Here is a 22,817-nt window from a genome sequence, read left to right as displayed (position 1 = left end):
GCAAATATCCTTGCCATAAAAAAATATTTGGACTCTATTGAAATCATATGTACATTTGAATGTGTATAGACTGGCCTTGTATGTATGTATGGCCTGGTCTCTATTGATATCAGGACAGAAGAAAGTCAACACAACTTCCATTGCAGACTGAAAACCCACCTGTTTCAACTACACATTGGCCAAAACATTTAAAAACCTAAAAAAAAGTTGCACTTCTGTATCTAAGGTTTGGCGTTAATTGAAGCCAATGCAGTAGCACTTAAAGTGGTTTGGCATAGTGAAAGCTAATGCACTTGCAGGACTTTCTTTGCTATTTTCAGTTTATATCATATCTTCATGGTTGATTGCACCTGTTGTTAGTTACTTTGTATAAAAGCATCAGCTCAATGAAACGTAATGTATCGAATGAAGCTTCCTGTAACATCACCCTTCCCTCATACTGTAGATTGAGGCTATAAGAGGACACAGGCAGGAAGTGACATCATGTTGCCGAGAGAGCTGAGTGTAGCTGCCGTGCTGCTGCTCTGCGTCCAGTCGCTGCATGGCTCTGCTTTCCATCCAGTTTCCTCCCATGAGTTCACTGCCTACAGGATGCAACAGTACAACTTAGTACAACAGAAGTATGGTAAGTTCAGAGAGTTGCATATCCAGTGCTGGAAAGTACATTTACTTACAGTTTTGACCATTCATTTTATGCTGCTTTTTTACTTCTAGTTGCCTCTATTCGAATTTGTGCTCCATTGCATATGTCTCAGAGTTGCAGTCACAAGTTACTTTTTAGATTTAACATAAAGCAACATATGATTATGCTGTTGATGTGAATACCACAAGGGATAACAGCTTACATTTAAGAAAGAGATATGAATACTATTACATTTGCTAACCAATCGTGATTGGTGATTCAATAAGATTGAGATGCGATCACACTAAATCGCCACGCCAAATAAGATCATTGGTGTAAAGTAAATATTTATTGGTGAATAATTATTACAGATGCACTCATTTAAAAACTGTTGCTAATTGAAATCAAGCCAATTCAAACTAACAACGTGTCTCATGTATAGCAATGTATACTATCACATAAGCTGATATTGTTTGCATTTAAATTTGTATCATAAATAAATAAAGCTCAGATTAAAATTACAATATTCTAAAATCAGAATCAGAAATCCTTTATAAGTCCCACAGTGGGGAAATGTACAGTGTTACAGTAAAAAGTGACATAGGTAAAAAAAGGCATGCAATATTAAAGACAAAGCTAACTTAATATAGAGAAGAAAAGCACACATTAGTAAGACAAAAAATAAAGTCAAATAAGTGTACATCCATGGCTAAAAAGGATGAGTATCATCTTAAAGAACTTAGTGACAGACGTATTATTTCCTTTTGTATTTCTGCTTTGAAGAACAGCTTAACATCTAAGTGGCCTGTGTTCATTTCACACTCGTGTGTTCAGGTTGCCGTGGAGCCATCTTGGGGGCGGAGGCACGCTCAGCAGACGAGCCGGTGCTGACCCGCCGCTGCGTCATCATGAAGGTGATGGACTTCACCACAGAGAAATACCTCGAGGCCCAGAGGCAAAATGCTGCTGCCATCCTCATCCTGCTGCCCACAAATATCTCTGCCGTCCCCTACGATTCAATACAGGTAACAAGTTGCTTCAGGACATGCTGCAAGGCAACAAGTACAAATAATACAGCATCTTTTCTGATCCATCAAGCAGTTTCTGAATGTCATATCTCACATCCTAGTGCTCCAGGGTAAACAGCCTGCTCAAGTGTTAATGATCACCACACCACAGGGCATCAAAAAGAGTAGTTTCAACAATCCTCTTTTCCCCTCGCAGTCCTTTATGGTGAGTGAGAGTGAGGTCTTGCTGAAGGAGATCCTCATTCCAGTATATGTGGCGCCTGAGGATGAGAAACTGCTTATCATGTATGAGGAAGTCAAGCAAGCTGCAGCCACCAGGACCTTGTCTATATTCGTCAGAGGTGAGGGCTGCAAGAGGTTATTTTTACTGTGAAGATGTTGAAAAAACATTACACTGAGGTTTATATGCTTTTTCATTTTTGGCAGTCCTTCGAAGTATGGTGACAGCTACAGCCTTTCAGATGTCATTGAGCAACACTGCAGCTATAAAGAGCAGCACTGACACCACCTTCACCACGCTGGAGGTGAGTATGGGACCAGGACAGATGATTTAAAACATTTGATTGACATTCTTCAGTTTTCAAACTGGATTAGTTTGACTTGTGATTAGTCGTTATTTCTGCATGTATAACTAGTGATGTTTTCTTCAGGGAGTGCTTCCCGGAGCCGAGGAGGATGCGCCCACAATCGTAATCACCGCCCACTATGATTCCTACGGGCTAGCACCAGTGAGTTACATAAACATTATGAATCCAATTTTCACTGTTTGGTTGTTTCTATGCAAACTACTAAAAATATCCAAATACAATATATTTGTTGTCAAGGAAAATTATATAAAACCCTCCAGGGGCATGACAAGAGGAACTTTTAGGAAATACAACTGAAAAGAAATACAGTAATGTGATGCAATCTACACAGTTGTATGTTCTGCATCTATGAATGCTTTTAGAAAAAGCAAAAAACAGAGACTAAGTACATAAACTTAAATACTTGTATTTTGTCTACTCCATCAAATGTATTTGATAACTTAATATTTATAATACAGAACAAATCTAGAAAATAATGCATCATGTATTTAACGGTAAGATAACACTTTAGCTACCTAGCAACATGTACAGTAAAGCTTTAACATTGAAAAATATATATTTTAACTTACTTTAATACTACTATACTTTTTGTTTTTAAAATACATGTGAACACTAATGTGTGGAATAAGTATGGATTTTATAATTGTATGCAAATATGTCTTGAAAAAGGGGTCAAGGGTTATTTTTACATTTGCTGTATAATTCTTTCTCCATTCATATATATGTTTGTGTTTTTACCACAGTGGTTGTCGTACGGAGCAGACTCTAATGGCAGTGGCGTCACCATCCTGCTGGAGTTAGTTCGTCTCTTCCAGAAGCTTTTTAGTAGTCCAGGCACCAAACCACCGTGAGTTACAGTCCCCCCCAACAGAACGACCTTAACATAAGGTCAAGCTAGTTAGTGTTTATATGTGTCCACATTTCCCAGTGATGCTAAAAGTTGGCCTCCAAGTATAAAAGTACAACAAGCTATGAGAGCATACCTTTTTTATTATGAGTGAAGAACATAAAAATAAAGTATTTGGTGCAGGCAGATAACAATTCTTGACCATGTTCTGATTTATGTTTGGTCTTTAGATTCAATCTAATGTTCTCCTTAACTGGAGGAGGAAAATACAATTTCCTTGGCACAAAGAGATGGATTGAAGATCATCTGGACCACGCTGGTGAGTTTTTCTTGAAGTGTTTGGACTACTATATCTGAACATAAGCAGCCCATTTAAATCGTTCCTCCAAACCTTTTCACTGCAGAGTCCAGTCTGCTCCATGATAATGTGGCGTTTGTGCTGTGTTTGGATACACTGGCCAACAGTGATGAACTGCACATGCACGTGTCCCGCCCTCCTAAACCAGACAGTCCCATACAGTCTTTCCTTGAACAGCTGGAGGAGGTAAAGAAACTTTACTGCTAGGTCCAGAGAAATGGACTTGGTTTATCTCAGTTTTCTTGGACTTCAAATGTGTGAATTCTCCTGCAGGTGGTGTCCTCCAGATTCCCCTGGGTGAAGGTGGGATTGGTCCATAAGAAGATCAATCTTGTGGAGTCCTCAGTAGCGTGGGAACACGAGCGCTACAGCCTGCGCAGGATACCAAGTTTCACTCTGTCTCGTCTTGAAGACCCCAAATCTGAGCTCCGTGGCTCCATGCTAGACACCATGTGGGTTCTTAATTCTGATTCTGATTGTTAGACACTGCATATGAAGAGATGATGCAAAGAAACACATAACAGTTGTATTGTGTCTTCCCACAGGTCACAAGTGGACTTCAGGAAAATGAAACGTAATGGCGTCATTGTAGCAGAGACATTGGCACGTTATATGTACAATCTCTCTGACAAGGTGATTAAATGCATACAAACATAACGCATGCGCATAACGCATAATAATAATTGTTCACCATCATTTCATCTGCATTTCATTGCAATTAATCTTTTGATCTCCCTTTATTTCCACAAGGGTTCACCGAAAGATATGCAGGTGTTCAAGGGCCAATTGGTAAGTTTCTGGTTATTTTGGTAAATATAATCATTTATATAATGCATCTTTGACAATTGCTGACCTCTGGTGTTAGTTTATGGGAATTGCAGTGTATATCAAGGGCCTGGGTCCTAGTATTACAGTTTTTCTCGATTGCTAACACACATTCTTTTTTAAATTGCTCAGTTTCTCAGAACACTAAACACAATTCACAAAACCACACACCCAAAGTGCAAAACACCTAATTTCTCCTGCTAAATGAAGAACTGCACTCAAAACTACATAAACACTTACCAAATGCAAACTTTAGCACCAAATATAACACACTTCATTCATAACACTAGATTGTTTGAGCACCCAGCGACACACTGCTGAGCATCATCTAAAGCACTTCCATCTGTTATGGGCTGTGCTCTGTACAGAGAGGGTTCTGCAGAGAAAGATTGCTTGAGTTTACAGAAATACAGAAAATGAAGAAATACAAATGAGTTGTTGAAAATATAACATTGTGCAGCATGCATCTCAGCACACAGCTACTCTGCTTCGGATCTCTAAGTGTGATGCATTGTTTGCCAACACTCAGTTTGTAACTGCTGCTTCCTGTGCCTCATTGGAAACCCTTAGCCTTCCACCTCTTTGTTTCTCAGTCCTTCAGATAAACAACACAGATATACTGTAGTGGTCGGTCAGCGTCTGTGTTGCATAAAAGTGAGTTTACCACAGTACATTGTGCAGGATGTTTGTACGGTTATAGTATGCAACATGCCAACAATTCAATTACAGTAATGCAGCAAATACGTTTCACACAACAGATATAAGCTCTGATATATCATGAATTATGCAGAGCTACAAACTGGGAACTAACCCTGTTTTCAAGTCTAAGTGTCCGGATTACAGAGGCGACAGTACATCGGCTTAGATTAGGCTGAACCCTCTGTCCAGCCTCTCTCATCGACACACCATGGTTGATAACATTTCATTTCATTGGAGAGTACTCTTCCTCCTCCTCTCCTCTTCCTCTTGCTTCCATGTTGGCTTCCATTGTTGCTGTAAGAAAGTACTCACCTGTGGTCTTTTTATAGTGCTAACATCCTGATTGATGAGCCAACAGTTATGCTATCAGGTGTTTGGTCAGGTGGAACGTGTTTCTTGATTATTGGTCCATGTGTGAGGCATTTTGAATATCAGTGTTTTAAACCTGCTAACACGTGACTTTATGTCAGATGTCTGTGTCTTACGTGGAGAAATGTGTGCAGTGGTTTGCAAATTGTGTGAAAAGCTGAAAACGTGTTTAGAGTTTTGGAGATTTGAGCCGATGTTTTGCTCTTTGAGTGTCAGTTAAAATAATTGTGCTTTATGTATAATTGTAGTGTGTTAGCAATCGAGAAAAACTGTAACTGCAGCTTGTTAATTCAGTTCATTCAATGATTGGAGGCATTTGACTAAACCCACTATTTAAATATATTTGGAGTGTAAATTGTAAAGAATCAGGTTTCTCATGGGTCAATATTGAGACACCTTGACCATACAACTACTTGTATTTAGTACAATGGAACATGAGACCTTTCCTACTTTCTTCTTTTTGTGAATAACGTCTACGTTCTGGCTGAAGGACTTCCACGACAGTCGCATGTCGAGTCTGATGTCCTCTCTGACATCGGTCCCTCGGGCCACCCAGCTGCTGGATAAGGAGCCGGCTCACATCCTGCTGGTTAATTCTCTGGAGCACGAGTTCAAGCGTTACCTGCAGCAGGTTCACAGACACACCTTCCGACAGGACAAGAAGTACGCTGTAGAAGAAGAAGCAAACACATGCTGATCAATGCAGGAGGAAATCCAACAATATCACTAATGATCAACCATTTCTCTTCAAACAGGGACCCTGACATTACCTTTTTTGATCAAATGAGCCAACAAATTGTGATGTACAGGTAAATATTTCTGTGTTCAAATACATCTTGTGCTTACTTTTATTTCAATATGTTTGGACTCTCATATGCTTTTTCTTCCAGAGTGAAGCCTGCAGCCTTTGATCTGTTCCTCGGCGGCTGCATTGCGGCTTATTTGGCAATCGTTTACTACACCATTCAGGTCCGTAAATGTACCCTTTTTACATTGTCCATTCATACTGTTTTGCATAGCACCCTGCATTTCTTCTTGTGCTTTGAACACTTGACACTTCCGGTTTGTCCTCTCACAGCATCTGTCTGTTCTCTCTTACAGAATTTTGATTATCTCTACGTAAAGCTCAAAGCGGCAGCGAAATACAAGCACGAGTAAATAACACTGAGTCTATGGCAAGGGCTTTGAAGTCTGCATCGCATCATGTCGGACGTCTGCTTCACTGGCTGTGCAGAACATGAAAGCCATGCAACAAGAATCTTCTGAGGCTGATCATCATGCATAACTGAAAGAAGCATGCATTTGCTTTGAAATGTTTATCCATTTTTCTATCAAATACACTGCACTGTTGTTGTTTGGAAGAGATGTAGAGAGTATGAATAAAAGGAAGAGTTTGGGATTTGCCTTGCGTCAAAGTATACTACAGAAGGGAACACAAACTAGTGATTGGATTTGATTTAGAGGCCCAGTGAAGGTCGTTCCTGCCACATCATTACTATGATTCCCCATGTCCTCTCTGCATCTGTTGACATGGATTTGACTGGGCTTAACGTGGCTGTCAAACAAGGCCCGACCACTGCAGCGAGATGAACAGCCAGTTCCTGTCACAGATAACTCAGTGAAAGCAGTGGAGACACAATGGCACCCTACAGCGCTTTGGTAAATTATTGATGCTCATGTGGCATGCTGACAGTGAATAGAGGTGACCCTGGGTGGTGGGAGATTCTTAGAAATCCCATCCCTGCTCCAGTTTGTTCCAGTTCTGCAGCTCAGATAAGACTTATGTTGCTTTAACTTTGAAGCAGCAAAAGAGCTGGAAGCCTCATGTTTGAGATCAATGCTGGTTACTTTGTGAGGGCCCCTGGGAGGGAGTCATGGAGAGTGACCCCAGGTATGTGTGTCTCTGCAGGGGGCCTGGTGCTTAAGGGGATTAGTGTCCGAGTGCTCAGGTGGCACAAAGAGATGTTCTGGTTCACCAAGGATGCTCTTCACCCGTCTCTTACAACATATAGCCTAGATTAATCACAATAGCTGCATGTATAACAAAGATTTTACCATCTACTGTAGTTGTTCGGTGATCCAAGCAGGGTTTACAGCTACTGATGCATGCAAACGTGCTGTGTTCTGATCCATTAAACACAGGGAGAGTAATATATACACATAAAGTAGGTGGCATGCAGAACCCAGCAACAGTTTTCAGTGGAGAAAACACACACGTTAGGATATTTGCATACCAAAAGTGCAGGTAAAAGAATAACAGATGCACACGAATGAGGGGAGGAGCCACCAGGTGACAGGGGAGGAGAAGGATGCACATAACTTTTAAACAGACTGGAGGGGAGCAGGTGAAAAGACGATAAGTGAAGATGGCTCCTCAGCTCTATTTAACTATGTACAAAGAGCAGTTTGCCTCTCCTGGCACAGCAAAACGAGAACAGCTTCGACCCACCTCTGCCCACCGCAGGAACAACCCCCAGCCCCGGCCGGTAAGACGAACAGCCATGGACTGCATGGGTTTAAAGGGATATTTAATTATGATTGTGCAAGGACAATTTCTGGAGAAAATGTAAGTCGTAATCCTACAGTATAATCAATGTATTTAGCTACTGAAATAATTTAACATTTTATGCATTCAATGTCAAACAAGGCTAATTGGGCCACTTATTGTTGGCAGTATCTTCATTAAGCCACACTATTGTGCCTTACTTGGTGGCTGGTTGTTTACATTTCCCTTTGCTGGATGAAAGCTGTATCACATCTATTATTCAGAACTTCCTCAATGCCTATTTATTCAACCCGACATGGAGTAAACAGAGATCAGGAGAGATAGAGAGTATAGTCATCCTTCTGTAAAGGAAATAAAAAAGCCTAAAACCTACTCAACACATTTTAATTTAATATAACTAATTTAAAACATGGATGTTCTTTACGTTCTGAGAACTGAGAGAATTACATAATCTTCAACGAATCTTGAAATCTCTTGGTAAATTCAAAAAGAATACATAACTGAATAAATACAGTTTTTTTATGTGGTCTCAACATTCCTTTTATTGCGTTTCTATTCCGTTTATCATATTTCTATTCCTTTAAAAACTATTGTATTAATGTATAACATATTTTTTCTTTCTTTGCTTTTATCCAAGCACTTTGTAAAGATGGATTTTAAAGCTGCTTTTTAAATTATTATTATTATTATTAATTAACTAATTGTAAGAACGACAGTTACATATTGTTTTTAATTCACCTTATCTTCTATTTTTTTTCTATTTCTAGCCATACATGTCCTTTTATCCCTTGTCTTTACAGGACTTTCTGTTTCCCAAGAGCCTTCAGTCCAACTACAGGTCATGCCGCATATTTCCACACCCTTCGCCCCCTGCGGACATTGGCCGTCCCCTCTTTCCCCCTGTCAGACATTTATCATTCCACAGTCCAGTTGTGACTTGTCCAGACAACTACCTGATAACAGGCAAACCAAACCTCATGCCTCCTGTCAACCCATCCCCAGCACAAGCTCTGCCCTCTGCTGACGCACTGCAGAAACTACAACTGACTGAGCCTCCTTCTGGCACTGAGTTTAAGCTTCATGCAGCTTGGAAGAAGCCAACAGCAAGGTAGCACTACATTGGATGTATATACAGTCTAAAGAAGCCTCTAACCAAACTTGATTCTAATAGCTTTTCTTTGCATTCAAATTGACTTTCACAGGGCTGTCTATCCACTATCAGCACCGCAACTCAGGTAAGAGACCTCTTGACCTGACCTTTAGACCCTGAAAACCCTAGATACTGTTTGTTAATGAGCAATATTAATGATTCATCCTGACAAAATGACATTGTTATGGACAGGCAACATGCAGGGGCCCAGCTCCGAACAAGACCCCAAACCACCAACCCTCAATACCACTCTCTACGAAGGTCTAGCAGCCAGAATAATAGGTGAATATTGAATAAATCTGTCAAAGTGTGCCAAAAGTAAGAACCATTGTGGTCTAATTTCTGCTCTGATGGTCTCTCTACAGTGGGTGCTACAGCTGCTTCCACGTGGTGAAGCCCTACCAGGCCAGACACTACATCATACATCCAGAGTTTGTGTCTGAGTGTCTTCGTTAGGACCATGAGCACTGTTTACCAAAGCGGCGACTGGGGACCTGCTGAGGTCCTATATGGAGATTGTTAACTTCACTATTGTTTAATTCTTCACTAATTAACCCAGCGAGACAAGGTGTAAGAATTCATAATGTAACTGTAGGCGGCACTCTTAAAACTATTATATCCCTTCACAGCGTGGCCACTTTTACAACTCAGTACTAAATCAAGCAGCAAAGATCTTCCCAGAGTGAGGCAATGTGGCCCTAATGTGTTTCAATCTGTGGCATTAGAAGTGTATCCTACTAGAGAGATAATCTTTTGATAAAGGAATTCTTTAATGCGTGTTTGGGGGGTTAAAACATTAAAAAAAACTCTGCAAACAAGGAAACTTTATAGACTTTTTATGGGATTATCATGTTATTTATCTATAGCAGACTTGAGTTATATGGTCATATAATGACTTGAGTTCTATGTGTGGTCATCATTATATGACATAACATAGAAATTAAGTGCTCATAACAAAATGTTTTAGGCTCACTTGCTATGCAAAAAACGTTGTAATTTAACTAGTGTGACAGGTTTGAATTATGTACAACAGTGTAATTGATATATAATGAGAAAATAAACGGTAATGCTCCCACCTACTGGACTACATTTCCCATGCTGCGGTGGGCGTATAGGCGGATACCCATCAATCAACATGCCTTGATGCCTCTTGGTCTTTTTCTGTGAACTGAAGCAAACACGTTGTGCTCGGAGCTGCAGAGGGGGCAGCTGCAGATCGGTAGGCAACAAACTATTTATAATGAACAGTTAAACGTTTAGCATGAGGGTAAACGATAATACTATGCTACTTTTCTCTCACGGATTACGGGTTGTTTTCCCTCCGTTAACTTTCCTGCACTACCGCGCAAAACAACGACTTTCTATAAATCGGACTATACTGTATGTAGACGCTGTGGGTACATTAGCGAGGAACATTTATTTTCAGTACGGCTATAATAATGCATGTATTATAGCCTACATTTGTATTTATATTTCTACTAAATATGCATAATTTAAGTAAAAAGTTAAACTAATTCACAGTGAGACTTTACTGTAGCTCTGTAAAGTTCTGCCGTGTGCTTATCTAAGTTAGCTGAGTATAACTGTAAACACATACGCTTACTCTCACGCGCACACACAAACACGCGCGTGCTTCTTACGGTATAGTGAGGCTTCTCACACTTCTGTTCCGAATGTATCAGCACTTCTGTGTCTATTTTTTCCATGTCAGAAAAGATAGTGGATCGGCTGAAGTGGCAGCTTTGACACCCCCTCCTCCTTATCACAGCATAAACAAAGAAAGCTCCGAGTCTGCCTGTTGACACTGTTTCAATGAGACAAACAAGCCACTATAGCAGGCATGGAAAACAGGGTGGGTTGTCTTTGTGTGTAGTTAAAGAGTGTTAAGATTAATCAGTTATAGGGACATACACTTTTGAAAACCTTTTTCAAAAGGTTGATGCACACTGTAGATCATTTCAAGAATTATAGAATTACTTAATTACATTGTTTTGTTAAAAATAATTTTAAGTTAGCATTCCGGCCTCCAGCATCCTACAAATATGAATATTTTCTGTAGAGCTGCAACGAGGAATTCATTATAAAAAGTATTTTTGTTTAAACTATAATATTTGTAGTAACTTTTCAAGCGAAAATGGACGACACTTTCTGGTTCTAGCTTCTCAAGTGTGCTGTGTAATTTTGGACAGTGGAAATATGCATTTTCACTTAAAAAAATAAATAATAGATTAATTGGTTTCCTTAATTCATAAACAAATGTTGGGATTTTTAGGTTATAGTTAATCAAAAGCGATCTGAACATATCCCCTTGTGTTTTGGGGAACTTCAGTGGATATTACACACTGTTTTTACACTTGAATTGACTAAATTAAATGAAAAAACAGACAACAGATTGATTAATAACAACATGTATTTTGATTTAAAGTTGATTAGATAAATGCAAATATAAATAAATATGAATACAGTAAACCACTTTGTCAATTTCTGCAGCCAGAGTGGATCTCCAGGGAACCAACAGTTAGTTCTCTGTTAATTAATGATGGGCTCATGTTATCAGTCCTGTTGTTGGAGGAAATCTATACTAAGGGTGGTTGAACACAGAATTAGTCAATTAGATTGCTAATTAATAGCAAGCATTTTTTATTATCGACCTTTGCTGCCAGTGCAGACCAGGAGGGTCAATTGCAGTTAGGACAAGTCAGCATACAGGGAGTACTCTGGAGGGGACTGAACTCCCCTCTGTCGGCAATGCACCTTAATCTAATCTATTCTGATTAGCCAAAACCACAATAACTAACATCAGGTAGTTAATTACCCGTAAACGTTTTTGCTGTATCCCTACTGGGAGGGACAGACTGGTCTAAATGAAATAGAAACATCAACAACAACAACAACTGTTTTTTGGCAGTTTTGGTTGATCTGGCGTGATGAAGCACACCCTCCAAGCTTAGTATTCTTTCCTCTCCTTCCCGGCATTGGCAGAGCATTAAGGCCAAAATCCCCTTTCTGCTCCTCTACTTCCTTACATACAAATTAGTATTTTTTCAATTGAACTCGTATGTTAGAATTACTGCTGGGAACATCCACTTTATCCTCTTACGGGTAATTGACAGTAGATTTGTTTTGTTAAATCACACATCTTAAAAGTTTACATTCTGACAGCATAATACCTCCAAGTGCTTTGGAATCCCTTTGTGCAGCAATGCAGAGCATGTAAGACAATGCAGAAATGTAATAGAGGCTTTGAACTGACAAGGAAACAAAATAGAATGAGAACAAGCCTGGCAGCTAGTGTTTTCTGGCTGGAGCTATTTTCCTGAAATTACCTGATAGTTAAGTGATTTGAAGTAATCTCGACTAACCACAGCTGGTAAGATATATAACGTGAATGTTCTGTCCAAAGGCTAAAGGTACAGGATGCCTTGTTATTTGATCCTCAATGCATTTTGTCTATAAATACTGTTTCAATGAGAAAAGCAAATATTGCATGAAGACTTTGACATTGACTTTTCAATGCTTGTTATCTCTCTCTCATGACAGGCAGGCAAATAGACACAAAGACGGGGCCAGAGTGCGGCACACAAGGTTCCCTGGAAAATATTTCTTTGAGCTCTTAAAAAGCAACACTCAGATTTGCCAACTGAACAGCAGAAGTCATGTACCAAGTTGTACCAGGAGGAGCAGGGGGCACAATTACAGATGTTATCCCCAAGCAGAAACACAGCAAGGACACTCGACCCTTAGTCGGAGCCGGGGTAATCGGCCTGGTGCTGGTAGTTGCTGCAGTGACTGCGTGGTGTTATTATATAGCCTCTATACGCAAAGCTGAGCTGCTTAAGACTCAGCTCCTGGATCTGAATAAAGATGGCTACATTATCCGCAACCAGGGAGGGTCTATTGTATTCAGAATGGATTTCAGGTTGGTATTTTACAATGGTCTTCACATTTTTAAGCTTTTGTAATGATGCATATTTCAGGTTCATTAGAATATTTCTGTATATGTAATCAAGTCGTTTTTGAAAATAAATTTGAGATTGCTTGTAAATCCAAATATATTTAAATCTTGGCAGGTCAGGTACGCTGGATTTGGATTCATGCTCCAAAGAGGGGGAGATGCTGAGCTGCGGACAAACCACTGATAGAAAACTGAACTTCTTCATCGAGACGGTGCGGCCCAAGGACACGGTACAATGCTACCGTGTGCGTTGGGAAGAACTGGTTCCTGACATTCCTGTTGAGCATGCCATGACATACACATTTGCACACTGGTATGGTGGTGCTGTGTCAGCAATACAACACTGGCCTGTTTCCATTAAAGGCCAACAGGCTCCCAAACCCTTTGTTACAAGTGACATCTACGCAAACCGCAATGAATTTGGAGGAATTTTAGAGAGTTATTGGCTTTCATCCAATGCTACAGCCATTAAGATAAATAATTCAGTACCCTTCCACCTGGGCTGGAATGACACAGAGAAGACCATGTCCTTCCAGGCACGATACAATGACAGTCCCTTCAAGCCAAACCCAGGAGAGGAGCCATGTGCTGAACTCAGCTACAGAGTGTGCGTGGGCTTGGATGTGACATCCATACACAAGTACATGGTCCGCAGATACTTCAACAAACCAAACAAAGTGCCTGCCAAAGTCATGTTTCGGCATCCTATATGGTCGACCTGGGCTCTACATAAGACTGATATTGACCAAGAGAAAGTTTTGGAGTATGCTGCCAACATACGCAAGTATAACTTTAACTGTAGCCAACTGGAAATAGATGATCGCTACACAAGGCGTTACGGAGAGTATGAGTTTGACCCCACTAAGTTCCCCAATGCCACCGCCATGTTCCAGAAGCTGAAATCAGATGGATTTCTGGCGTCACTCTGGATTCACCCTTTTGTTAACTATGACTCGGAAAACTTTCATACTTGCGTAGAGAGGGGGCTGTTTGTCCGTGAGCCTACAGGCCGGTTGCCTGCCTTGGTGCGCTGGTGGAATGGCATTGGCGGCATTTTGGACTTCACAAATCCAGAAGCCCGTGATTGGTTTTCCTCCCAGCTACGTTCACTGCGTTCCAGGTACGGAGTGTCATCCTTTAAATTTGACGCAGGAGAGACTAATTTCTTACCATGGAAATTCAGTACCAGAACTCCCATTCAAGACCCAAGTTTTTTCACCAGACGTTACACGGAAATGGCTATTCCCTACAATGATAGAGCTGAGCTGCGCAGTGGCTACCAGTCCCAGAACATATCCTGCTTCTTCAGACCAATTGACAGAGACTCTGTTTGGGGCTACGAGTTAGGTCTCAAATCTATTATTCCCACCGTGCTTACCATCAGCATTCTTGGCTATCAGTTTATTCTACCAGACATGATCGGAGGGAATGCCTATTTGAACCGCACAGAGGGAATTCATGTCTTACCCGATCGAGAACTCTATATCCGCTGGCTGGAGCTGATAGCCTTCATGCCCTCCATGCAGTTTTCTATTCCGCCATGGGAATACGACAACGAGGTGGTTGAAATTGCACGAAAATACACAGCCCTTCATGAGAGTCTTGTGGCACCCCGGGTCCTGGAGCTGGCTAGTGAGGTGCTGGACACCGGGGACCCAATCATACGGCCCCTGTGGTGGATTGCCACAGGTGATGAAACGGCCTATAAAATCGACTCACAGTTCCTGATTGGGGATGACCTCATGGTAGCCCCGGTTTTAGAGCCGGGAAAGCAAGAGCGTGACATCTACCTCCCTGCCGGCCGTTGGAAAAGCTACAAGGGGGAGCGATTTGATATCAAGGAGCCCCTCCATCTCACAGACTATCCTGTAGACCTGGATGAAATTGCTTACTTTGTTTGGGTGTAGCAAGAAGTGAATGTCAAGCTGAACATACTTAATTTAGCCTTTGCTGGAATTTGCTGGTAAGACAAGCTTCTCAAATTCAGCTTTTATGCTTGTTACGAAAAAAGCTTTTCTCAATATATAAAGAATTTTTAAACAACCACTCATTACATCACTAAAGTGAAATTGTTAGGTTCAAACATGCTCAGAACCTTATCTTAATTTTAATCTAATTTTAACATATGAATTTTAAATTCTTTTTTTTGCATTTTCTTTGTGGTTTTATGTGAGATAACTAAGCAGTACACTCATTTTTTTAAACTTTTGTGTAACAATTGCTAACTGGCAGCCACTTTACGAAACATTTCTTAAAAAGGGAATACTCAAAACTGTGATTAAAGGTGGGGTAGGCAAATTTGAGAAACCGGCTCGAGATACAGTTTTTGTTGTATTCCATGGAATGCTCTTAACATCCCGATAGCAATGAATATCTGAAGTGCTTTGACAAAAAATCCATACAAAAATGTAATCTGTGGAAGCCGTATTACTGTAAAAAGCACGACCAATCAGCCGGCCCGGCTAAAATAACTGGATGGCCTATCTGCCTGTCAGCCTTCCATCTCTGCACAAACTTATCTCGGGCCTCATTGGTCATGTGCGCGTTCGTGTGTGTTGGTTTTCCGGCTGTGTATTTCAAATTCTAGCGCACTCAAGCTGGTTTCTCCAAAATTACCTACTCCACCTTTAAGTAAGGCACAGTTGCCATTGTATGCCGTACGGTGTACAGTTGAATAAGCCACACGGATTGTATTTTGGGAGGCAATTGAATGGGCTACCTGAAACCGTCTTCTACGTTTATGCTCCGAGGTACTTTTCAGAAAGTCAGGTTTAATGCTTCACTTATCAGGATGAATGCTTGAGGTTTAATCATTACAAACTGCATGTGCGCTCATTTGTGGAACACAGTGTCATGTAACTACTCTTAACGCAGGAGAAGATGCCTTTTATTAGGTACTAAATATTTTATGCTCTTCCTCAGGTAACAGCTTTTTCTGGCTGCAGTGAGTTTTAAAGTATCTGTTTGTGTCTTTGTCTTTATTGTGCTTGGCTGACAGCTAGGGAGCTATAGTCATACTATAAGCGTATAATACATTGAACACAATAACCTAAGTGAAAATGGTCTGGTTACTTTATACCTTCTTTGTACGCAGTGTGGAAGTCTAGATGCCATGACAGCATTTTATTATCAAATGTTAATGGCACAGTGTTTTTCTTAATGTGAATATTTTCTAACTAAGTGCCATGATAACAATTACTGCCACATTATTTGCGATTTGTTGTTTTGCTATACATTGGATATTTTATGTTGTTACATTTGTTCTGTAATTTTATTGTTATTTTAATGGGTCAAGTTAAACCTTTACCACAAATGCCTAAACGTCTAAAAATGATGTCTTAAACCGTCTTAATCATTTTTTGTAGCTTTAGCTCCAAATACATCATGTGATATCACAAATGCACAGATGCAACGGATATTGGTTGTCTTATCAAACTCGATGTAAGGCAGCAAGGGGACTATACTTGAAAAGTTAAACCAATAAAGAATAATATTGGTTACATTGTCCAGCCATAGAAATAAAGGCTTTTGAATCTCTGACCCTTTAATTCTAACATTATGATTCCTATGGTAATGAAAGCTTTAGCGCAAGTTCAATAAGGAAGACCTAACTCGAGTCACTCACACGTCACTCTATGGCTCCCTTCCCCCCTCATTAAATATGAGGGCGTCACGCCTCAGCAGCCAATCGCTGCACATGCTAAATGCCTTAAATACCTGCTCTTCCTCCCTGTCAGTTGTCATTGCAGATGATCACACGCAACCCGCCTCCACCCCTCTCGCCTCCCGTCTCCTTCAGGACAAAGCTAAACCTTCCTCCTTCAGACCGGTCTCACCTACTCATCACCACCACCAGTGTCTAGACCCCGGGGATTTCATCGGAGCGGTGCTTTCCCTCCTGAATGATTATCCTGCAAACCGGGGGCCTAATCGCCAAACACCATTACATTCTCCTGTTGTACTATCATGGCAATCATTTCATTCATATGACGTGTAAACAATAAATATGTAATTCTTACATCACGTCTCTCCGGGTTGAAATAAAGTTAGGGTGGATTCTGATGAGCTTTGAAGCTGCAATAAATATAAGGAAAACGTCCACATTATTATGGTGCAATGCTCTCAGTTGGCAATTCTTTATTTTTGAAAGCTGTCTTAATGGCTTACAGGTTGACATAGTTTCATCATAACAACACTCCCTATTTATAGCAGTTTCAGCATCTGGGCCAGGCCAGCCTCTGAGGCTATTTCTGTTTCAGACGGTCTGCTTTACGACGAGACTGAGAGGCAGTGTTTCTCGGACTGAATGTTTCTGCCTTTTGGCTCTTTCGACTTTGCGTGTGTCTTTGCCTTGAGTTATTGTAACTGAACATTGCCTTCATGTTGGCAATAGTGCATTTTTTACGTCATTTTGTATGAATGTATTAAAGGAAATCCTGTTTGCAAGCATTTTTGTTGTTATTGATTTGCACAAAACAAAATATTTGTTTTAAAAGTGAACATCACATTAAGCTACATGGCAACCACTACTAAATGACTGATAGCGAATGCAAAATTGACAATACCCAACTTTCACTTATTAAACACCTACATATATAACAAGAAGAAAAGACACATGGACATGCAATTAAGGTCAGTAAGCTGACCGTGCAAAGATTGAGCCAAAAATAACCTTTAAACTTTTACGAGTCTGGAATACAAAATAACTAATGTTTCTATCAATTCAGTATTGAAAGAGACACACTTGAGGGACTTGTCCAACTTTTGGCACCCTGCTTATCACGGTGATAATGACAAGGTGATGAAACAATTGTGCAGGTTATTTGGAGGCCGTGTTCAGATCAATAAATCATCTGCTGGTTCACAATGTGAGGCCATAGAGCAAGTGATATTAAACGACCAGACACCAAGAATAAAAGAAAATAAACTTCAGTGGGAGATAATAGCAACAATATTTATTGGAATTACAGCTGTAAGCATGATTGTTCTGTTCAAACAGCCTGGCAGGGCCATTTCATACAGCTTTAGTCGATGTTTCATGTTTGGGGAATTTATTCCATTTCAAAACAACGGGTATGCTTCAGAACTACTTCACTTTATTTGCCAATGCCTCATCTTTCTTCAGAATTGATCTCGGCTTGCAGCCTGCGCAGGGAGGACATACATTCATTGATTAGCTGTCTGTGTGTTGCAGGGATCAATATTATTTGTTGGTTTGCTTTCTGCAATCATATTGTTTGGTTCTGCCCGTCCTTTGATAGGCTGGACAAGTCATTTATGGAGGAGCTTTAAGGGGAGCTTGGAGATATCTAAAAGGAGGGTTACAAAAGAAAACATTTTATATAAAAAAAGAGAGAAATATTTTATGCCAAAACAACAATTCATTATATTTGTTCTTAGTCCAGTGTGTTTAGGCACTTACTTTACTGTTCTGTATTTCATTAATTTGTTGAATTGCTTTCTGTGATAGCAGTACGAGTGGAGGTTACAGCATAAAGCTATGATACAGGGCGTTAACAATAAAAAAAGTATATTAAAAAAAATCATAGGTTAGTTGTGAAAGATCTTTGAACAGGTCACCCTTGAAAAAGAGATCTTTTGATCTCAAGGGGCTTCACCTGGTTAAATAAAGGCTACAAACAAACAAACAGATAATGAAATTAGTGTTTCAGCCATGCGGTGCTGCAAACGTCCAGGAGGGCGCAGTGTAGCTTCATTGATAAATTCTCTCTCTGACGTGCCAGTGGACCATGGTCCAGATGTTATGCGCGTACACACACACACACGCACGCACGCACGCACACACGCACGCACGCACGCACGCACGCACGCACGCACGCACACACAGACACAAGCACACACCAAGCAGGACACAAAACTGGCACAGTACTTCCCCTCTTCCTTCCCCACCTGTGAGCCCACCTGTGTGTCCATCTGCAAAGGAGAGACGCCAGTTGTTCTGGTTAGGAGCCAGTGTGTCTCAAGTACCTTCCAATATCCTCCTTCCATGAACCTGTCTGCTGTCTGTCCTCCCCATAAGCATATATATTACACAGAGAAAGTGTCCCCTTAACAACAACCATAAAAACAGCCAGCATAGATGTATCTTTAGCAATTAAAAACTTTTCTAATCAGAAATCATGTCTTAAGTTGTTTGGAAAATCGTACAATACTTAAAATAGAATTAAAAACGACCAGGATCAATAATTAGTGTCAAAATGAATTATTTTGTCTCATTATTGTAGCTTATTGTGCAAAAGATTGTACACTACCTCAATTTATGTCGCAATTTGTACAGCTAAATGCAGCTATACTTGAATTAACAAGAGCCACACATTGGCTAATTAATGAATAATATATATTGCAAACAACAAATTAAACATCTGTAAAATAATGGTAGATGAACGTGAAAACTACTGAATCCATCATCACAATTGCTGTTAGATCACAATTATACAGCAAAATGAACAGGAGACAAACAATGATGAATAAGCTTCAGTTTTTATTAAAAAACTCTCCAGCATCTTGGAGCAAAGTGTTGAAAGAGCGTTTATTGTAGAGGACCACAGGGGAAATAAAACCCCACGGCCGTCTCTTGTGTGAAGTGAGAATCTTTGTCCTTAACCCAAGATTTTCACTCCGTAACTGGAATGACCTCGCATCTGGTGCTGCCACGGCTTGTCTGACAGGAATATGTCTGTCCTCGGTAGGTAACAAATGAACCCAACACCCCAGAGACTTGTCTCGCATCTGTTTATCTTTTTCACCTGTCGGTTCGCTGCACTGCATCAGGCTTACACTCCTCTGCAGCCTTTGTGGATTTCAGAGCATGCCTCTGGCATTACAGGGACAGAGATAGTCAGTGTTGGCTGGTGGCAACATTGTTAACTTTATAACTGGATTTGATGTTAAAGTATAGTGTGTTAGCCCACTTACATTATTGAGACTTGATATAATTATCTTTACTGTTACACTGTTCATATTAGATGTATTTTCTTTGGCTTTCTTTCACATGTTTATATATTTGCTATCATCTTTTGTGTTTGTATTAAGTCTCAGCTAGAGCTGAAACAATAAGTCGATAAGCAGAACATATTGATGTATTTATCAAACAGAAATGCTAAAGTATCTCATCATCAATCAACTACATGTGTGACTCTTCTTTTCTTTTCTAAAATGTGGGTTTTGGACATTTGGCCAGGCAAAACAAGCACTTTGATGACTTTACTGTGAGCTTTAGGACATTTTATATACAAAAGGAAAAGTCTCTTAATCAAAAAAGTAATTAGCAAATTATTTTATAACAAGAAATTAGTTGAAGCCATTGTTTATAGCTCTAGACTTAACTGTAATTTCCTTGCTGCGCACGATGATAATAGCATTATGAGTCGATGCATTGTAAACATCTACAGAGTTAAGGAAAAAGGGCGACAGACATGCCTAAACAGTTCAATTAAGGAGGTGAAGACAACAGGCAGGGCACTTCCTCTGTGCCTTGGTGGGGGTAGAAGTTTGAACGAAATGTCAGCCACCAAGGAACAGATGCATAATTGAAATATTGCGTTGCTGCTGCGGCCGTGCACAAGGTTGTTTGATTGATACCGTTTTAGAACACTCTTGTCCCCTCATGCTCATGGGGTTTACCTGGGGAGAAACCAGGGGAGGGGGAAAGGTGCTTAGGTGGCTCATCTGGGTTTTGGAGGAAAATTGGTGCCATCCATCAAACACTGCATTTAACAAACGCTAACGCAAGCCTGGCCAACAAAGGATTCGTATATAAGGCAGCGAACCGGAAAACATGTGAGGTGCAGGGACTGCTGAGGGTCTATCAATCAGCCAGTCAGCTCCTTTATTTAACAAGCGAGGGCCACAGACCCTGAGGGCCACACTCCATATTCTGGCTGGTTGAGCTTGCAGTCTTCTCCTGTAAAAGGAAAGAAAAAGAGGACAGGAGGAATAAAAGGAGGAAGGAAAGAGGAGCATGAAGGGATTGGGGTTGGGGGGTGACGGAGGTGCAGAAGGGTTTGGCCCGTGTCCCCTGGCAGGCTGGTGCGCTTCATCTTCTCAGTGCAAGGGCCTGGAACTGCTGCTTGATGGGATTTTCAGCCCTGTGGCCTCCGCTGTCCCAGTATCCATCTGGAGGGCTGCCGTCTGCACAGCGGAGAGCCAGCCGTTCAGCGACACAGCCATAAAGAGCAAGCCGTAGGCCGCCAATGCCACTGATCTGAGGCTCGCAGCTCTGTTCAGTGGACAGGCCAACACTCAGTGGCACACATTCCTGTCGGGGACACAGGCTGATCCCTAAGCTACTGTGTGCTCAGTGGAATAGAGGAAACGCTCTGTGAGGCAGCCCACGTCCAACCACTGACTCCTTCAAAGCTCTGACAATTGGAATGGAACAAGGACTTCACTATTCAGCATCCTTAATGGTGTGGAGAGCACAATGTCCCCTGTCTCATTCTCTGTGTGTGTGTGTGTGTGTGTGTGTGTGTGTGTGTGTGTGTGTGTGTGTGTGTGTGTGTGTGTGTGTGTGTGTGTGTGGTGTGTGTGTGTGTGTGTGTGTGTGTGTGTGTGTGTGTGTGTGTGTGTGTGTGTGTGTGTCACAGCAATGAAACGAATACTCTGACATTTACATTTGCATTGTCTGACTCTATCAAGATTTTATAGGGTACTGTGTATCTAATAAAGTTATGATGGGACAGTGTAGTAGTGGATGCAAATGTAAACACAGCTGAATGAGCCTGTTGCAATGCAGGAAGAGTAAGTGCATTGAACAAATTAATGACTGGATGTGTCAGAACTTTCTCCAATTAAACAAAGATAAAACTGAGGTAATGGTTTTTGGAGCCAAGGCAGAACGTATAAAAGTTAGCGCTGAGCTTCAGTCTGCAATGTTCAAAACAACAGATAAAGCCAGAAATCTAGGTGTAGTCATGGACTCTGACCTGAGTTTCAACAGTCACATTAAAACAGTTACTAAATCAGCCTACTATCACCTAAAGAATATATCTAGGATTAAAAGACTAATGTCACAGCAGGATTTGGAAAAACTTGTCCATGCTTTTATCTTCAGTAGACTGGACTACTGCAATGGTGTCTTCACAGGTCTCACTAAAAAATCTATTAGGAAGCTGCAGCTGATTCAGAACGCCGCTGCTCGAGTCCTCACTAACACTAAGAAAGTGGATCACATCACTCCTGTTCTGAAGTCTTTACACTGGCTTCCTTTGTGTCAAAGAATATATTTCAAAAATACTGCTGCTGGTTTATAAAGCTTTGAATGGTTTAGGCCCAAAATACATTACTGACCTCCTGCTAAATTATGAACCATCCAGATCTCTCAGGTCTTCAGGGACTGGTCAGCTTTCTGTCCCCAGAGTCAGAACTAAACATGGTAAAGCAGCGTTCAGTTATTATGCTCCAAATATCTGGAACAAACTCCCAGAAACCTGCACTCTAAAAAAAAATACCTTGGCTCAACAAAGAAAATCAACGCAACAGTTTGCATCGATGTTTATTGAGTTAAGACAGCTTCTAATGAAATTGTCTTAAAGCAACAAAGTTATTTGAGTTAGGGGAGAAGGCTTTTCCTCTACAATCAGAGGTGTTTTTAATTACCACTTACTTAATAATTGGTAGCATAAACAAGTTTTGAAGTTGATTACTCAAAAGATTAAGTTGTTCCGACATGTTTTACCACATGATTTAAAAGGAATTTTAAGTTGTATGTACTTAATTACCATCATTGTGCACACACGTTTTTAAGTTGACAACCATTTATAAATTAAGTTGCTCCAAATATATTGTATTCCAATCGTTTTTTTTCTTAGCTTTTTCATGTTTTTGCCTTTAAAGAAAGAAATTAATTGAT

The 22,817-nt window shown here is 40.6% G+C and overlaps 3 protein-coding genes across 4 annotated transcripts; all 3 read left to right on the top strand.

Annotated features, from left to right (window-relative positions):
- Positions 1-483: 483 nt before the first annotated feature.
- On the top strand, positions 484-6,728 carry zgc:109965 (uncharacterized protein LOC619266 homolog). Its single transcript, XM_034239490.1, has 15 exons — positions 484-625; positions 1,457-1,647; positions 1,847-1,991; positions 2,077-2,174; positions 2,301-2,378; positions 2,981-3,084; positions 3,315-3,403; positions 3,489-3,628; positions 3,716-3,894; positions 3,988-4,075; positions 4,193-4,231; positions 5,826-5,998; positions 6,091-6,144; positions 6,226-6,304; positions 6,437-6,728. Exons 1-15 carry the CDS (start codon positions 484-486, stop codon positions 6,491-6,493), a joined length of 1,656 nt encoding a protein of 551 aa, XP_034095381.1. The 3' UTR covers positions 6,494-6,728.
- Positions 6,729-7,676: 948 nt separating this feature from the next.
- LOC117561888 lies at positions 7,677-9,809 on the top strand. The gene is made up of 5 exons (XM_034239521.1): positions 7,677-7,821; positions 8,642-8,949; positions 9,044-9,076; positions 9,184-9,273; positions 9,357-9,809. The coding sequence occupies exons 1-5, from the start codon at positions 7,702-7,704 to the stop codon at positions 9,445-9,447; spliced, it is 642 nt and encodes a 213-aa protein (XP_034095412.1). The 5' UTR covers positions 7,677-7,701; the 3' UTR covers positions 9,448-9,809.
- Positions 9,810-10,069: 260 nt separating this feature from the next.
- Positions 10,070-16,486, top strand: myorg (myogenesis regulating glycosidase (putative)). Of its 2 annotated transcripts, none has more exons than XM_034239479.1 (3): positions 10,070-10,210; positions 12,532-12,910; positions 13,062-16,486. In XM_034239479.1, the coding sequence occupies exons 2-3, from the start codon at positions 12,648-12,650 to the stop codon at positions 14,851-14,853; spliced, it is 2,055 nt and encodes a 684-aa protein (XP_034095370.1). In that variant the 5' UTR covers positions 10,070-10,210; positions 12,532-12,647; the 3' UTR covers positions 14,854-16,486. The 2 variants fall into 2 exon arrangements, with proteins under 2 accessions (XP_034095370.1, XP_034095371.1); XM_034239480.1 differs by lacking the exon at positions 10,070-10,210 and adding an exon at positions 10,311-10,843.
- The last annotated feature ends 6,331 nt before the right edge of the window (positions 16,487-22,817 follow it).

Source organism: Gymnodraco acuticeps, unplaced genomic scaffold, assembly GCF_902827175.1.
Source record: "Gymnodraco acuticeps unplaced genomic scaffold, fGymAcu1.1, whole genome shotgun sequence".
NCBI classification, from domain to species: domain Eukaryota; kingdom Metazoa; phylum Chordata; class Actinopteri; order Perciformes; family Bathydraconidae; genus Gymnodraco; species Gymnodraco acuticeps.
This window is presented reverse-complemented; position numbering and strand designations above follow the sequence as displayed.

Coding starts and splice junctions, on each gene's coding strand:
- LOC117561888 (XM_034239521.1), top strand. CDS start 7,702: ATGGCTCCTCAGCTCTATTTAACTATGTACAAAGAGCAGTTTGCCTCT. Junction 7,822..8,641: donor ACAACCCCCAGCCCCGGCCG/GTAAGACGAACA, acceptor TTGTCTTTACAG/GACTTTCTGTTTCCCAAGAG. Junction 9,274..9,356: donor TCTAGCAGCCAGAATAATAG/GTGAATATTGAA, acceptor GTCTCTCTACAG/TGGGTGCTACAGCTGCTTCC.
- zgc:109965 (XM_034239490.1), top strand. CDS start 484: ATGTTGCCGAGAGAGCTGAGTGTAGCTGCCGTGCTGCTGCTCTGCGTC. Junction 5,999..6,090: donor ACCTTCCGACAGGACAAGAA/GTACGCTGTAGA, acceptor CTCTTCAAACAG/GGACCCTGACATTACCTTTT. Junction 6,145..6,225: donor CAACAAATTGTGATGTACAG/GTAAATATTTCT, acceptor TTTTTCTTCCAG/AGTGAAGCCTGCAGCCTTTG.
- myorg (XM_034239479.1), top strand. CDS start 12,648: ATGTACCAAGTTGTACCAGGAGGAGCAGGGGGCACAATTACAGATGTT. Junction 12,911..13,061: donor GTATTCAGAATGGATTTCAG/GTTGGTATTTTA, acceptor AAATCTTGGCAG/GTCAGGTACGCTGGATTTGG.